The sequence below is a fragment of the Ostrinia furnacalis genome, unplaced genomic scaffold (assembly GCF_004193835.3).
Source record: "Ostrinia furnacalis isolate ACB-3 unplaced genomic scaffold, ASM419383v2 OfSCF7367, whole genome shotgun sequence".
NCBI lineage: Eukaryota > Metazoa > Arthropoda > Insecta > Lepidoptera > Crambidae > Ostrinia > Ostrinia furnacalis.
Window position 1 is genome coordinate 494,593 of NW_021137606.1, and position 15,653 is coordinate 510,245.

Here is a 15,653-nt window from a genome sequence, read left to right on the forward strand (position 1 = left end):
ACAACAACCACCAAGACTTGCATTTTTTTTGGGTTTTAAAGAAATTGCTAATCTCTAATTGTTTTATTTATGGTTTCGGAACTGAATGNGGTCTATTATAAATGATTTTTATACGAGGCATTACAAGGCAACGCCTTTGCTACTATCGACTTACGAAGACCTAAAAAAAACACTTCTAAAGTCAGCTGTCAAAAGGGGAAGTGCAAATTCTCCAATTTATTCTTGAAATTAAAATTTATAGGCCGTCAATAGCAATCAGAGTAAGTTTAGATGAATATCCTAAATAAAGGACTTTAGTCTGCATTTATGAGATGTTTTACATGAGAAAATATTTTATTAAAATATTACATAATCTACCTAGGACATCATAGGAGGTTATGTACTAATAGAAAACAGGAAGGTTTTTCACCAATTTATACGTAATGTATTATTTTCTAAGGTTCCATAAATGCCGGTAGTTAAATAATTTTTCTTCTAGAAAATCTACTTGTAAATTAAAACATAACCTAACTATGTTACAGTATACAGTACAGCACAGTACATCTTAAATATTGGTTCTCATTTCGTTTAATAAAGTATCATGAAATGTGTCTACGAAGAGAGTACATATTAAAATTACGGGTTGAACTAAAAAAATATTATATTTAATTCGTTTGGCTGAAAGTGTACTTTATTCCTACCTCTAGAATGGCCATGGCATTCCGCAACCTATTGAGAAGCTCTGCCAGAAGGCTGCAGGTCCGCGGCTACGCAGCAGAGGCCCCCAAAGAGGGTGAAATGGCTCTTACATTTGCTGCTGGCAATAAGGTATGTTTTTAAGATATTCTCTACTCAGGTACTTATAAAGTTAGGAAATTGTATTAACTGACTTATTATTCATTTATTTGTTATGCGTTTACTTCAAACTAATCGCTGATAAAGGCAAACTGTAACTTTGACATTTAAATATTATTGAGTTCTGTATTTATTTAACTTCATTCTAAATCCTTCCTTGATTTTAACTGAGGATGCATACTAGTTATTTGTAGGTTAAACATTGAACTTATTTATAAAATTCTCTATCTTCTAGGTTTTCTATGACAAGCAAGTTGTAAAGCAGATTGATGTGCCATCATTCAGCGGTGCCTTTGGTATTCTGCCGAAACATGTGCCCACTCTAGGTAAGAAAAGAACAGTTTTTTTTTGTTGTTTTATGATGCCAGTATTTTTTTTCAAAAATCTTAAGTATTCCAAAATGTTTTTTACTATTACTGTATTAAAATTGCTCTTAGAACCATAAATAATACTACTTATTTTGATTGAATACCTATATTTTGATAACATACTGACTGATAAATTATAATATTTTTTTGGTGCATTGTTAAATTCATTTATTTTTCCTTCAGCTGTTCTGCGCCCCGGTGTAGTCACAGTCCTCGAGAATGATGGCAAGCAAAACAAAATCTTTGTTTCTTCTGGCACTGTCACCGTCAATGATGATTCATCAGTTCAGGTAAAAATTTTTTTAGCTCTAAAATGATGTGGTTAAAGAAATGTTTAAACTGATCAATCTGCACAATTTTTCCTGATATATCATATCATAGAAAAATATTGGTTTAGTCTGTGTTACAAGTGTATTTTGTACAATATGAAACTTTACAAGGAAATTCAATATTTCAGGTTTTGGCAGAAGAGGCACATCCCCTTGAAAACCTTGACAGGGGCGCTGCCCAGGAGGCCCTCAGCAAAGCTCAGTCCGAACTCAACTCTGCGGCTAATGATAAGGTACTAAAATACATATACCGTAGTAGTGATGATTTAAAATTAAATCATGCATATTCTAATTATTGTTGATTTCAATAAATTATAGTAAAAAGGTTTCGTCGTCGTGGAAATCTTTAAGGAGGCCTTTGTCCATTCAGTAGACGTCATTTGGTTAAAACAAACTAACAAACGATACTAAAGCCTGGTCCGTGAGCACGTAGAATCCCGTCCAATGACCCCAAGCTACCCATCCCTATCGCTCGCGCGTAATTATGTTGCTGTCGCGCTCGCACACTCACGGGACGGGATTCTACGTGCTCACGGACCAGAGCCCCGATTACGGTAACTTTTAACGTTTCCAATCCAGACGCGCTTCTGATTCTGCGATACGATTGGTCAAAACAGCTGACGTACGCTGTTGAACGACCAATCGTATCGCAGAATCGAGAAGCGTGTCTGTCTGGATTGGAGACGTTAAAAATTACCGTAATCGGGGCTCAGGCTTTACACGACGATGCCTTGACGCGACGGAAGATGACTAACGCACTTACACGGTGTGTCCTGAAGCTACACAAGATGCAATACGCGTCAAACGTCTGTTACAAATAAAAAGGAATCCCCAAAATTGCATTTTTAGTGGTTTTATAGACCTCACTTACTTGTGTAATCTCCTCCAATGCAATTTCACCATTTTATGTACTTACTTATTTTTTTATTGCGTTTAACAAATATGTTTTTAATTACTTCAGGCCAAGGCAGAGGCCGCCATCGCCGTGGAAGTCGCCGAAGAGATCCTGAAGGCCGCGTCCGCGTAAGGCACCACGAGCGCAGTACCACAGTTAGTGTTAAAACTGTATCTATTTAATTATTTCATAATGTATAAATAAAAAAGTTACTTCCCGTAGATCAATATTATTTTTTATTTACGATGATCTGCTCAGTGACTTTTCAGGATTTTTTTAAGTATTAGGGCCTACGCTAAAACTCGCAAGCGTTCATCCGCCTACCGCTGAGCGTGTGGAAATCCGTTACATGCATGCGCTGCTCGTACTATTTCTCGATACTGACATGCGTGCGACTCGACTGCGCTCGAGGTTTAGCGGATTCCCTTACACACTATGCCGTGACGTCAGTGGAGCGGTACTGCTTTTACACTAGCTTCCCTTGGATTTGTATGGGGTCTTCTTCACACCACCGCCAGTTTTAGGCCGCCGCCTATACTTATGTCATGGTTTGGTTGTGTCGCATACTTCATTATTTAATGATTGTTTTATTTTTCTTTCAAATGAAGTCGTGCGAGACTTGAAAATAATTTAGTTTTGCCTAAATTAAGGATTAGGGCAAAAAGGGTTTAAAATGAAACAACATTTTGTAGTTGACATTTGAATAATTTATTCAACACAAATCAAACACTTTGGTACAAACAGTTAGCTGCGGTTTAGCAATATGACATTGCGTAATATTGAAGATAACGTAATTTGCAACTATTAGCAAACCAAACATACCTTATACGAGCAAAAACCATCAAAAACACTCAGAATATATTTAATTCCAGCATTATTCAGCTTACGGTATTTTTTCTTAATTTCGATCAAATAGCTAGTTATAATTTTGAATTTTAATTCATTATTACATAATTTGTTCAATATAATTTTTATCTAATTATATTCAGAATTTTCTAATTGGAAGGTTAAGAGAAGATACCTGTTGCTAGGAAGTCGCGAGAACCTAACTACGCCTACTTGCAAAGCTTACACGACGATGCACAACATATAAGGGAAACATCTAGAAAACGACACGCGCGTGTCTTACACCTAGTCACTTGCATAGTTTACTATATAGAGGGTAAAATTACGATTATGAGTAATAAAAATGCACCTTATTATTCTAGAGTAATATTAAAAAGCATTTAAATTCCGTGTCTGTAGTATAGTCTATTACGTTTTGGATGATATTATCGATTTCAACCCGGCCATATTACATTTCATTAGGTAACTTTTGTGTTATGGTACGGGCGTGTCCTGTTATACGGTTTACGGTATAACTAACATTGATTAATTTTAATATACTTTAATTGCATAACACATGTTACTAACTAGCTACGGATTATATAGTAGGTATTTTATAAGAGTTGATTAATTACTAGAATAATCTTACGCCTATTCTTAGCCTATGTAGTGTTATGTGCAAAAAAACAATGAAAAATATTACGCCGAAAAAATAAAGCTAGGTCGGTAAAAGCATTATGAAAACCGTACATAACATCTTGTAAAAAAGGAAGCATTGTTTCCAACCGTAAGGTCGTTTAGTCTAAAATTATCGTTCTACACATACACAAAATATAAATAACAATCATGTTAGTATATCAAAATACAAATTAAAATGGGATAAAAATACAAAATATCACATTATTACATGTTGAGCTTAATTTAAATCGATTCCTTATCCATCACCCCAAAGCAGCTTTCCTTCGAAACTTTCTTTAAATTAAGCTAAACAAATAAGATCAAAAAAGGTTAACTACAGTAACGTACCAATCCACTGAGAAGGGTACGGATTTTATCTATAGTGAATATGCCAATTTGCGAGCGATATAATTGTGATTATATGGTTTTAACGCGTCACATTAATAAAGTCATTATAATAATTTATCAATTTGAAATAACTACCACAACCATCATTTTCGGAATTTTGGTACGACTACGACGCGTTGGGGTCTACAAGGGATTGGATATACTTTAATTTTACAAATCACTCATCGGCATGTTTACTACAGACAACCTAGGCCCACTCGTGGGTCATGCGTTCGTTTATGGCACAAATGTGCGCGTTCAAGTTAAAAACTAAAAAGAAATCCAGCCAACTAAGTTGGGATAAATGTAAAAAAAACAGCAACACAAAGGGCGGCACACAAAACTGAAATAACATTTTTGGCACGCGGGTCGCTGCCTCGCTGATGCAATTTGTCGCTGGTAAAATGGCGTAAAGTAGTTTGAAAGAGCGCGAAAATAAAAGCTACGATGCGAACGAGAGTGTAGTAATAAGCGGACGATTGCTTCAGCGAGGGAGCGACGTTCCGTAAACGGGAGGTTCACAAATGAAAGCTAGGTGTGGCCGTGTGCCGCGGCGTGGTCGCGTGACCCTTTACAGGTTACACTGCCACAGTATCGTAGGCTGTGAGTCCCCGCCCGTGGACTGCTTGCTGGGGGATTGGGGTGGCTGCTTCTGGTCTGCAATCATCATCGAAACCATTAGTGGTGCACTGTCCCGAGGATGTTCGACTTGTCAACAAAAATCAGGCTTTGTAGGCAGGGCTCGACTACATGTATTGGGAGGGTGAGAATGACTACTGCTAATCACTTGTTTTCAAATGTGATCTACAGTTGACTTACAACGATCACGAGCGATATTTGTTTGCTAAACATGTGCCAGGGACAGGGAGCTAGTTGTTAGCTAAGTACGTAATGCAAAGGGAGCAATTTGACATTATCTCGTAAATATGGTAAAATCAACATAATATAATAATTATTTACATAAAATCGTCGAAAAAACCATGCCTGGTTACGCATAACTGAAATGGATATTATAAATCATAAATCATAGCCGTCGATAAAATGTCCTTACCATTCACAGCAAATGAAAGTAGTGCACAAAGGTTATAGTGTTAGCCACATAAGATTAATCACATAAATCAAAAAGTTAAGGCAAACAGAAAAGTTAACTTATTAAATATTTTCTTTTTCACATACTTGACTTACTGTTTCCTGGAGATCACGTATGCAGAACATAACACATGCTTAAATTTCGAGCATATACTATTCAAACATAATGCATTATTTAAATGTAAGTATAACTCTATAACATGACACAATTTACTTGTAGCACACACACAAGGAGTCGGCTAACGTCTGTATTAGTAGGTAGTGCGTAGGGAAATTTGACTGTTAAATAGGAGGGCTTTGTGCCGCTTATGTAGGACTTTATTGTTCATTCAGAAATTAATTATTATAGTTTAAATATTCATATTAGATATGCAACAAATCTAAAGGGATTAAGTTAAAACAGTACATAATATCAGTGACGAATATTTATTCATAATAATGACTCGTTATTAATATGATGCAGTTATGAAAACGTACAATTAGGGTGTAGTTACGTCACGAGTCGATATGTGTATGTGCGGTAGGCCTATCGAACTGACCTGTCAATGAGTTTCCTCATTTCCTCGCTGTGCAAGCCGTCCTTGGCAGTGTGGGCCCTTACTGCAACAACACACAAGTCACGAGGCGCTCTACTCTAGTCACGAGACCCGGAGCCGCCTGCCCCCTACTACCACCTCGCACAATACCCATAACCATTTCATTTACATGCCAATCTTCCCATAGTGGTGTTATTATTTCAATTAAATCAATAAACCTTAAACAGTAATTCGATAAGTTTAAATAAGCTATGGGTAGTGTTCGAGGTGGTCATAAAACACGTACTATATCTACAGAATCAATCAAAGGAGAATTAGTAACACAATCACGTCTAAGCACATAGAAAGATAATTGATAGGTAATTTAGATTGAAAGGAAAAATTAGAATTTCGTGAAATACACTTGGCAAAATTTGTTAGTGTTTTTTCAGTTTTTTGTATGAAACCAGTTCAAATGAAATTGTGCCAGGTGTGTAACAAGAAGAAAGTATAAGAAATTTTTGGAAAAATAAAAATAGTAAGCCAATTCCGAAAAATCTAGTGATAAAATAAGCCTTTCACAAATCCAATTTGTTATTTACTGACAATGAGACCATTATGCATGCTGTCAGTGACATAAATTAATAACATAAAATAACCGAGAAAACTATTGGTCTAAAACTGTTTTACCGTCTTCTGTTCAGGTGACACCCGCGTGCGCATGGACCAATTCAGAATTCATTTCAATTTATTAAATTAACACAATTAGTATGATTTTATGATTAGACGAAATGAAATGTGACGTCATACTTTTTGTAACAAATCAATATAGTGGACTGTAGAGCGAGAGCGCAAACTGAAGCAATTAGCAATTTCATAATACCGTGAAAGCTGCATTACGAATTGACGTGTGCATTTTATGCGTGCTTAACATCTACGCGGTATTTACGATTGTTAATTACTAGTTCTTTAAATGCTCGCATTTAATACATATTGTGCTACGTGACGATTTATGCTCAGATGCTATAATACAAAAGCTGCCAACTGAAAATGATTGAGCGTTTTCGTATGCAATTTATTAGAGGCAATATTTCTGACAAACGAATATTATATTTGCTTAGCAAGCAGTGAATTTCTCCAGGAATAAAAATTACATGCTATAAAGCCATAAATGATCATATTTTTATTCCCAGTTATATTGAAAAAGTATGACTCGATTTTTTTCGTATGAAATGTGTCCCTGTCAGAAGATGAATGAGTTGCCTTTAGTATGATTTTTGAAAAGCTGACCGAGTTTCAGAATAGCATTCGATATTTCAATCATTCACGATAAATATCTCCATGTACTTGATCGTATAAATAAATTAATTATGGTATGGCATGGTAAATTTAACGTATGCATTATTTTGATGGAGCAGCTTAGCGATAATAAGGTGTGCAAATCATTTTATCATTATCTCCAAAGATGTTTCATTTATATTTCATCGTAATTTTCACTTTGAATTCATCGCTAAGCTTAGCATTGTGTAGCAAATGGTACACAATGGGTTAGATTACATGATGATACTAAGAGATTTTCGGTATAAGTATCACCTTGATTTTATCGCTAAGCTTAGTACCGTCTTGCAAATGGTACACAATGAGTTAGACATCATGATCATACTACGATATTTTCGATATAAGTATCACAATGGGTTAGATGCGATGATCATAGTACAACTCGTCACATACCGGGGTAGTTGCGTGGCTGGTCGCACTCGGCCTCGGAGATCTCGTTGGAGTCCTTGCTCTCGTTGAAGGACGAGGAGCAGTTGTTGTCGGTGTTAGCGTTGCGCGGCGGTGGTGGAGGAGGCTCGGGAGAGCCGCCGCACTTGCGGGTTCCTAGTCAGAGGGCTCATTGGTGGACGTATTGAAGTAAATACATAGGTACTGTTATGTTCATTTGGTTTTTTGGAAAAAACTGGAATGCCTCAAGTGGAATTTGAACCCAGATTTCGATTGCCGGGTGACCGGTCTGACTAGTTTTCTCAGCCATGGAAACATTTTCAAGTGTATTTTGCTGTTACATCTAGTGTTATTCCTTTCTGTGTTATACTCTTTTGGGACTGAGGAATAAGTACAAAGTTCTTCGTTATGTGAGGAAAACAAGGTCGCAGCTTAGGAACGTAACTGAAGAAGTTACCTACTTTTTACAATTTGATTTGATTCTGGCATACAAAATTATTACATAAATAAGTAATTTATTATAACTTAGCCTTCTTATGAAGCCGTGTTCTGCTAAAGCAAGCTTGTGTTTTGATTGAGCTGCGTGACTGTAGTGTATAAGCTGGAGAATTTGGTCAACACTCTCCACAGTGACCACATTAACCAGACGGGTTAAGGAGGCCTGATGTACGCATATATTATTCGCCACTACGTCATCCACTGGAAGAAGATAGTCCTATTCTATTTCCATTTCCGTTACCAGCTGTCCCCTCTGTTCGAATCGGAAAGGAACAGGAAATTTTGTAAACCCGGGGACAATGATAGAGGGAACTGCTAATAATCGCAAGAATAGTGTGAGCTTACCAATGCTGGGTCGGGATCCATAGTGGTCGGAGTAGGGGGTTCCATAAGCGCCAGTGTATTGCTCATCCTCGGGCGCGCAGCATGCAGGCTCATCGTACTCGGGTCCGCAGGCGTACATGGGGCGGGAATAACGGGCGCGCTGCGATACACACAATTTAAATAGAGAAATAGTGGCCATTTTTTACGGCCTTCACTCAAGTTCTGGATAGACTAAGGCCCGCACTTTTTTTTGTTAAGCGGCTATGTTAGTTCAGTAAAGTCATAGTATCACTGCAACCATCATCGATCTGTTGTGATCGCCGTAATTTTCCTTACATTTGCCTCCGAGTCCTGCTTAAGGCCCGGACTTAAACAAAGCGGAGATGTCCAAAGTGTTTAGAAATAAAGAGTTCGAGCTCTTCAATCAACTGCCATTAAATTTAAATTTCCTTTTGCTTTGAACACAAATGGAGGAAGCAACGTATGCCAATTTTTGAACCGCTACTATTTCAAAAAGCACATTATACACGCAGAATGTGCACTTCACAAAATGAGCACTTCGCACAATGTGCACTTTTTGAAGGCACAATTAATAGAGAGTTGCTAATTTGTAAAAATCTTTTTTCAACAATAAAAACGTATGAATACTGACGTATTGGTCCTCTTCAGCGCAGGTGGCCGGGTCGTCGTACTCGGGCGCGGTGGAGTAGATGGCGCTCTGGCCTCCCTGCGAGTTCTTGCGGGCGTAGCGGCTGTTGGCACGGGGCTAGGAACGATCACAATAATAAAATTAAGATAGAATAGACGGGTTTATATTTTTTTACTGATTTATTTGGAAACTTCAGTTGACTTCTTAGTTAGTGTTGGTCAACTTGAGCATAAAGTTGTAGATTTTCTCTTTATGACATATATTGACGGCCTCTGGTCTTTGTAGTGCGACCCACCAGGTTCAATGTAGTTTTGGGTCAATGTTCTTTTATCATAGATTCAAACCAGCTGAGCAAGCCACAGACTGGGGCGGAGCCGCGAAAGAATGTCTAGGCCGTTTAGCCCGGATAATAACTCGCAGTTCCGTCCCAAAGACTGGATTACACCGTCAGGTTTTAGTAAGTAGCGCCAGATGGCAGGGAGAGCCTCACTTAACCTACTCACGCCCTGGGCTAGTGAGTATGAAAGTTAATGCATTTCCTGACGAAAAAAGAAGTTGGGCTCAAATGTGTTAAGTATACTAACCATGCTTTGAGATCCGGCGCGGGAGTGAGCGGGGTGGTGGGGGTGGGGGTGGGCCAGGGTGCCGGCGTGGGCCGGGTGGTGGTGCGGGAAGGCCAGCGCCTTGCTGGGGTCCATCTCCTCGCGGAAGCCCAGCAGGTGGAAGGTCGCGTACGGGCAGATCTCGTCCTCCATGCCTGTTGAGGGTTTGATTCGAGTTAAACTCTGGTTTGTTGTGGGTCGAGTCGTTATTTGGCATTTGAAATATAGGCTGTTTATGAGGAGGTATCGTCTGGAGCTGTTCTGATTTACTGACAAAAATGCGAATTGGTAATGCCAGTTCAAATGTCTTATTAACGACTGGAGTAATTACTTTGGACTCTATAATAGCTTTTTAACCAAAAGCGCAAGTATTCTTAATACGTCATCAGATTTGGGCGTTTAATCTTCCATTTAATTGACAGATCGCCTGAAGAATACCTACGCTTATGGTGGTCAAGCAACAATGCTATCAGTCGGTTATTTTCTTGTTTAAAGATTAAAGTGCGCAGTCTGTTCATTCAAAAATCTGTGATTGTTAGTCGATTACATCATTCATTTTAACCGCTGCGGGCGGAACTTCTGTTTTGCCCAAAAGACGTATAATCCAATAATAAGTAAACACTGTAAATATTTATTGTAGCGAAATAAGGTTCGCAAATAAAAAATAACTGGGGTTAGAAAAAAGCGTCCAAACAAACGTATAGAAAGTACTTACACTCAGCAGGCACGGTTAGTAGCACTCGTCTATGAAGTATGTAGTTTTTTAGATACAATGCTTCAAAAATTCGCACTAGGTGACATTTGTATCGAGATATTTATTGGAGATTTAAATGCAAAAGACTCCTCAATTTTAAAGGAGAACTCAGATGGCTCTCAATCTTGTGATGCCCAAGTTTTGAGTTGAAAGCGAATCTTTCGCTTGAGTGTTTCTAGAATACAGGTCTAAGAAATGTTTAGCGAAATCTCGAGACACCGGTCTCCTAGTGCGTTAAAACAATTCATTCAGCCAGGCGGACGTGCAAGCGAAGCACTGACCTATGGACACGGTGTCGCCGGAGCCGGCGCGGCGCATGCGCGGGCGCCGCACGCGCTCGTAGTGGTGGCGGCGCGGGTCCCACGTGGAGTGCGCGCCCACTGGACCACACTACTGCGTTACGCATGCGCGCACAACCTACCCTCGCATACCGTCTCCACACCATTCTCTCTCCACTGCAGTCTCTACTTTACCAGAGGCAAATGGATGATTGGCAACACGACCTTTAACGGTTCCAATATTTATGACATTATGGTGGAAAATTCGGAATTATTTATTCTTTTCATTTAGCTTGTACGGAATAATCGTTGTACGTTCTTAGTGGTAAACCGAAATATTATAATGTTATTTATTAAGCAGGTGANCCTTTAAAGTCCCAGACGGCATACATTAATGCCATAACAATTGATTATCTATTGTGTCTAGATTTGCGGGCCTTGAAGGATTAAGCAGGTGACAGTTTTAATAAAATCATTCCAGGAAATATCATCAAGTGTCAATTAAATTATTTATTTTCAGAAGTTTCCACTATACATTTTTGTATTATAGCCGTAATTGTAGGTAGAGGAGACGGTATCTGAGAGGAAGCAATAACATAAAATCTACAAGGGACATGGCGTGTTTACACTAGAGTCATAACATTGAATTAACGAATGTTTTCTGGCCAGTGTAAACACAAAGAAACAATCATGGAGACAACAAATTGACAAAGCTAAGGAAGAATAAACATGTAATTAAAATATTCAATGATTTATCAATGCTGAGAGAATTCATTGTTTGTTTGTCTCAACATTGACTTCACATTTTGTCTACAAAAAATCCGACGTCAAAGTTTTCTTTGGATTAAATGCAGACAAATGAAACAACTAAAGGACAACAAAGCTAATAATTATGATGTAAGCTTTCACCTCTACAAGTAAATCCTGTAAAATGTTGATTATTATAAGTAATAAAATGTGCAAAAGAATGAACGCCGTGCATATAGGGGTAAGCGTTTCAAGAGAAAGATGTAAATGTGAAAAAATATGAAAAACCTCATTTACTTTGTGCTGGTGTTTAATCTGGTGGCCCACTTCCCGTGTCCATTATTGTAGTTGTTATGAGCTAGACCATTGTAACCATCACCATAATCTAATAATTAACACATAAATACCGCCTTCCCATGATAAAGCTGTAATATTGTTGAACCTCAAGTTTTATTAAAAAAATGAATATTAGTGAAAATTATTTTCGCGGTCAAACATTGCGCGCCTCTTTCATCTAAAATTGTAGCATTCAATTTCGTAAATGTTATTATAAGTAGTGTTCGTAGACCAAGTGGCCCACTGAGTTACGACCCCTGCCATAGATATTTTAGTTTAAGTAAATTCGCTACGTGTAACGATCTCTTTTCGAAGTTCTAGTACGCAAGCGCTTGTTACTTGAGGTTGCGGTCCTGTGTGTAGTAAGTNAAGTAAGTGACCTGTTGCGTTTAAGAAGTAGTAAATAAGATAGTGAGAACCTGTTGAATTGCGTAATTAGTAGCAGTAGAAAAGGAGAGAGCGGGGTTGCAAACTCACTGATGACAGCCTGTCTCTTCACGCGGTCGCAAGTGTTGTAGTTAGACCCGGGTACAGGGGGCAGTTTGCGGTTGGGGGGTGCGATGTAGCCGAGCTCGTCGCGCAGGCCGCCGCGCTTGTCCAGGGTGCCTCCGCCGCCGCCCATAGCCGCTTGGGATGCGTTGTAGACACCATCGTCTGTTGGACAACGTTTGGAAATGATAAACACCCTGTATGCTTCGAAAAGTGGGAGGGAGTAGTAGAATGGCAAAATAATACTGAGTTTGCAGTAAAATTCGGAGTATCGCAGTAAAATTCGGTCTGTGTTTGGAGTATTTTGCATATTTTGATTCATCACTTAAGAATATTATAGAGAGAGAGAGAGAGAGAGAAACATTTATAAAAATATTATCATGAAGTCTATAACAGGTTTCTAATGGATAAACACAATAAGCGCACTGCGGATTGGGATTGGAAATAGCAATAGATCTTAAGTTAGTTATTCCAATCCCATCCCTTATGTGTAACAATGACCATTGTGTTATTTTATGTTTGGTTTGTATTGAAACTTTTGAACCAAATAACCAATTTTTCGAATAAATAATGTTTTATCCATTGCTATAAGTAATCTAAATGATAAATGACCGTTGGTGTTGCAAAAAATATATAAAAGATGAATTTTGAATAAACCATATTATATGGATGATATCACAACATCTCGTTCGAAATCTGATTCGAGTGGTGTATAATAAAAGTATCGAATGGTAAAAATAAAATATGAAGCGGCGCGCTGCACCATACATACAGTAACCGTCCTTCTGACCTCGCAGGCGGTGGGGCGTGTTCCTGCGAGCGAGGGTCAGGCAGATCACCACGACGCCCACGATGAATACCACGATTGTGGCCAGGATTGGCACCAAAACCTCTGGTTCCAGCCAGGCCTTTACCCAGGGAGGCAGTTCCTTGTCACCGTCGATATTGCCGGGCAGGGGAGCGATAGTTCCTAGAATTTCAATCATTCCCGTTCAAATTATACCTTTGTGATGATCGCGGGCGCCTCGCACAACGCACACGACAACAATCGCGATGATGATGACTAGAATAGCGGCGACAACTGGCACGATAAGGTTAAGGTGCGACAGAATGATCTTGAGCGTCTGTTCGGTCGTCAGCGAGCCGCCGCCGACTTCGCGCGCGGGCGCGATAGTACCTGAAATGCAAGCCGCCATGTTATTGGGAGTCAACAGTTACCATTACCAAAAATAAAAGTGATTCGAAATAAGGCGATGCATTTCAGGTACTTTATTGGCACGAGAATTTTATGCAGTATGCATTTGTATTGCGTATAATTCTCGTATTTTTTCTTTTGTTTTATAACGCATTTTTTTTTCAGATTTCAGATACAAAGTAATCAAATCAAGTCACTAGTTCGTTTGCTTATATTTTGACTATTAATGCTTCCAAAAGCCCAATAATTAAATAATAAAATAATCACAACGGATATAAAATGATTTAAAAAATATGATTGATGATTAAATGATTAATTAAATGATTCAACTTACCACCAGTGACAGTGAGAGTAGCGACTTCGTATTCGGCGACGTTGAATCCAGCGTTGTTGTGGGCCGTGATCCTCAGGACATACCAAGTAGCCGGTTCCAGGTCTGAAAGGTTTGATTTTGATTAGATGATTGCGTGCGGATTAGGTAATAAGAATGTGACGAGAGAGTGAAAATAACTTACCAAGTACGACAAAGTTGCTGGCAGGCTTGACGTTATTGGAGATCTGGTTCCATTCAACAGCGCCCCTGAGATTAGAAAAAGCGTGCTATAGATTTAATTTTTACTTAAGTATTTTTAATATGTGATTTGAATTTAAGAATAGGCAAGTTAACATCTTCATCATTTCAACTAAGTAATGGCGATTCTCCACTTACACTCATCGGCACTCCCGCTTTTTTCATCCAGCTGCTATCAGCTATTCTTAGGAGTTTTGGTCCTTTGAGCACGATATTTTCAAGTGTTGACTAACTTTATTCAAATAGCACTCACTTCTTCTTGTTCTCGACGACGAAGTGGCTCATGGAGCAGCCGCCATCCAGCCATTGCTTGAAGTGCAGGGTCACGGACGTAGAGGCCACCTCGATGAAGTCAGCCGCGCGGGGCACTGGAGGCTTGGAGCCGCGGGTGCGGGCGCCCACCATGTCTGAAGCTTCGCCGGTGCCGATGCTGGTTTAATAACGTTTTAGTTAATTAATATAATTTAATTAGTAGTCTTTCCCTGAACAATAAGACAGCAAAACTAAATTAGACGTCTACTAATAAGGATTCGCCATACTTGATGCGCTTTGCGGTCAGGCCAAAGTAATTATACATTATGGCTGCATTCACTTTGATCTCTGACCGCAGACCGCATTCCGTGTGACAAATCCTTTAGGTTAATACTAGACTGCATTTACACTTAGAATTTTGATCATGTGTGTAGTTACCTGTTGTATGCCGTGACGTACAGTTGATATCTGGTACCACAAACTAAGTTCTCCAGAGTGTAAGTATCAGTGTTGCTTGGGATCTAAAATCATATTAAAAAGTAATTTTAATGTTAGTTTCGAAATAGCGCCGAAATGTATCATGACTGACCAATTAGGATCAACAAAGGGATAACGGGACTATTCCCACCTCTTCTTTCGCACCGCTGCAACTCCTGTATAGCCAGGGTCTACAGTTTAACCGCCAATAAAAACAATAAGTGAAGGTCAAGTTTGTCCCGGGGGAAAGTTAAATTGTCATTGGGATACACAAAAGATCCCAGTAGATCGAAGTCTGCTAAGAATACAGTAAATAGAATACAAATTTATAGATATTACCTGAACAGTCTCCCAGTCTCCAAACTCCTGCTTGTAGTGGATGGTGTAGCCGGCGGCGGGCGACTGCTCGGGCTGCTCCGAGGGCTTCAGGCGGATGGTCAGCGAGGACACGGAGGAGGAGGCCACGGTCAGCTGAGGCGGGAAGGGCGGCGCTGTGGGAAGGCAAGTAAAACATTTATTACGACTGCTTTCTGCGATTTCCGAGGTGACATTATTGAACTAAGACGGTTTCTGCGATAATGGAACGTCGTGGGAGGGGTGACAAGTGATGTAACGGACATGTCACAGCATACATGTTTGCAGCACATATGAAGTTTCGCTGGGATTTTAATGTGACAAAAACATCTTTCCTACCAGCTCCATTAACATAAGAATTTACCCAGTTGTGCGCTTTGGCCTCCATTTGGTAAATAAAATCTGACTAGTCTTATTTATTAGGTAAAACTAGATTCTGCTACGTGTGTACAAATATCATATTTGTATGGAATCTTCAACTA

The 15,653-nt window shown here is 39.1% G+C and overlaps 2 protein-coding genes and 1 long non-coding RNA gene across 52 annotated transcripts in view; 2 read left to right on the forward strand and 1 right to left on the reverse strand.

Moving 5' to 3' along the window:
* Nucleotides 1-144: 144 nt before the first annotated feature.
* ATPsyndelta (ATP synthase, delta subunit) lies at nucleotides 145-2,653 on the forward strand. The gene is made up of 6 exons (XM_028320296.1): nucleotides 145-260; nucleotides 687-807; nucleotides 1,070-1,160; nucleotides 1,386-1,492; nucleotides 1,660-1,764; nucleotides 2,493-2,653. Exons 2-6 carry the CDS (start codon nucleotides 688-690, stop codon nucleotides 2,556-2,558), a joined length of 489 nt encoding a protein of 162 aa, XP_028176097.1. The 5' UTR covers nucleotides 145-260; nucleotide 687; the 3' UTR covers nucleotides 2,559-2,653.
* A 457-nt stretch (nucleotides 2,654-3,110) lies between these two features.
* Nucleotides 3,111-15,653, reverse strand: part of Dscam1 (Down syndrome cell adhesion molecule 1) — a 59,615-nt gene continuing 47,072 nt past the window's right edge. For 38 of the 50 annotated variants that reach the window (XM_028320259.1, XM_028320260.1, XM_028320246.1 and 35 more), the window contains exons 28-41: nucleotides 15,157-15,308; nucleotides 14,779-14,861; nucleotides 14,342-14,518; nucleotides 14,033-14,097; nucleotides 13,852-13,953; nucleotides 13,095-13,292; nucleotides 12,311-12,487; nucleotides 10,754-10,852; nucleotides 9,701-9,873; nucleotides 9,120-9,233; nucleotides 8,489-8,627; nucleotides 7,652-7,801; nucleotides 5,945-6,005; nucleotides 3,111-4,973 (exon numbers count right to left, since the gene is read on the reverse strand). In XM_028320259.1, coding sequence (XP_028176060.1) covers nucleotides 4,895-4,973; nucleotides 5,945-6,005; nucleotides 7,652-7,801; nucleotides 8,489-8,627; nucleotides 9,120-9,233; nucleotides 9,701-9,873; nucleotides 10,754-10,852; nucleotides 12,311-12,487; nucleotides 13,095-13,292; nucleotides 13,852-13,953; nucleotides 14,033-14,097; nucleotides 14,342-14,518; nucleotides 14,779-14,861; nucleotides 15,157-15,308 — 1,769 coding nt within the window. In that variant the 3' untranslated portion in view covers nucleotides 3,111-4,894. Of the gene's footprint in view, nucleotides 4,974-5,944; nucleotides 6,006-7,651; nucleotides 7,802-8,488; nucleotides 8,628-9,119; nucleotides 9,234-9,700; nucleotides 9,874-10,753; nucleotides 10,853-12,310; nucleotides 12,488-13,094; nucleotides 13,293-13,325; nucleotides 13,500-13,851; nucleotides 13,954-14,032; nucleotides 14,098-14,341; nucleotides 14,519-14,778; nucleotides 14,862-15,156; nucleotides 15,309-15,653 lie in introns of all 50 variants that reach the window. The other 12 variants (XM_028320264.1, XM_028320275.1, XM_028320277.1 and 9 more) reach the window with 1 other exon arrangement.
* Nucleotides 10,859-11,760, forward strand: LOC114364224 (uncharacterized). The gene is made up of 2 exons (XR_003656835.1): nucleotides 10,859-11,111; nucleotides 11,205-11,760. It is a non-coding gene; the product is annotated as an uncharacterized LOC114364224 (long non-coding RNA).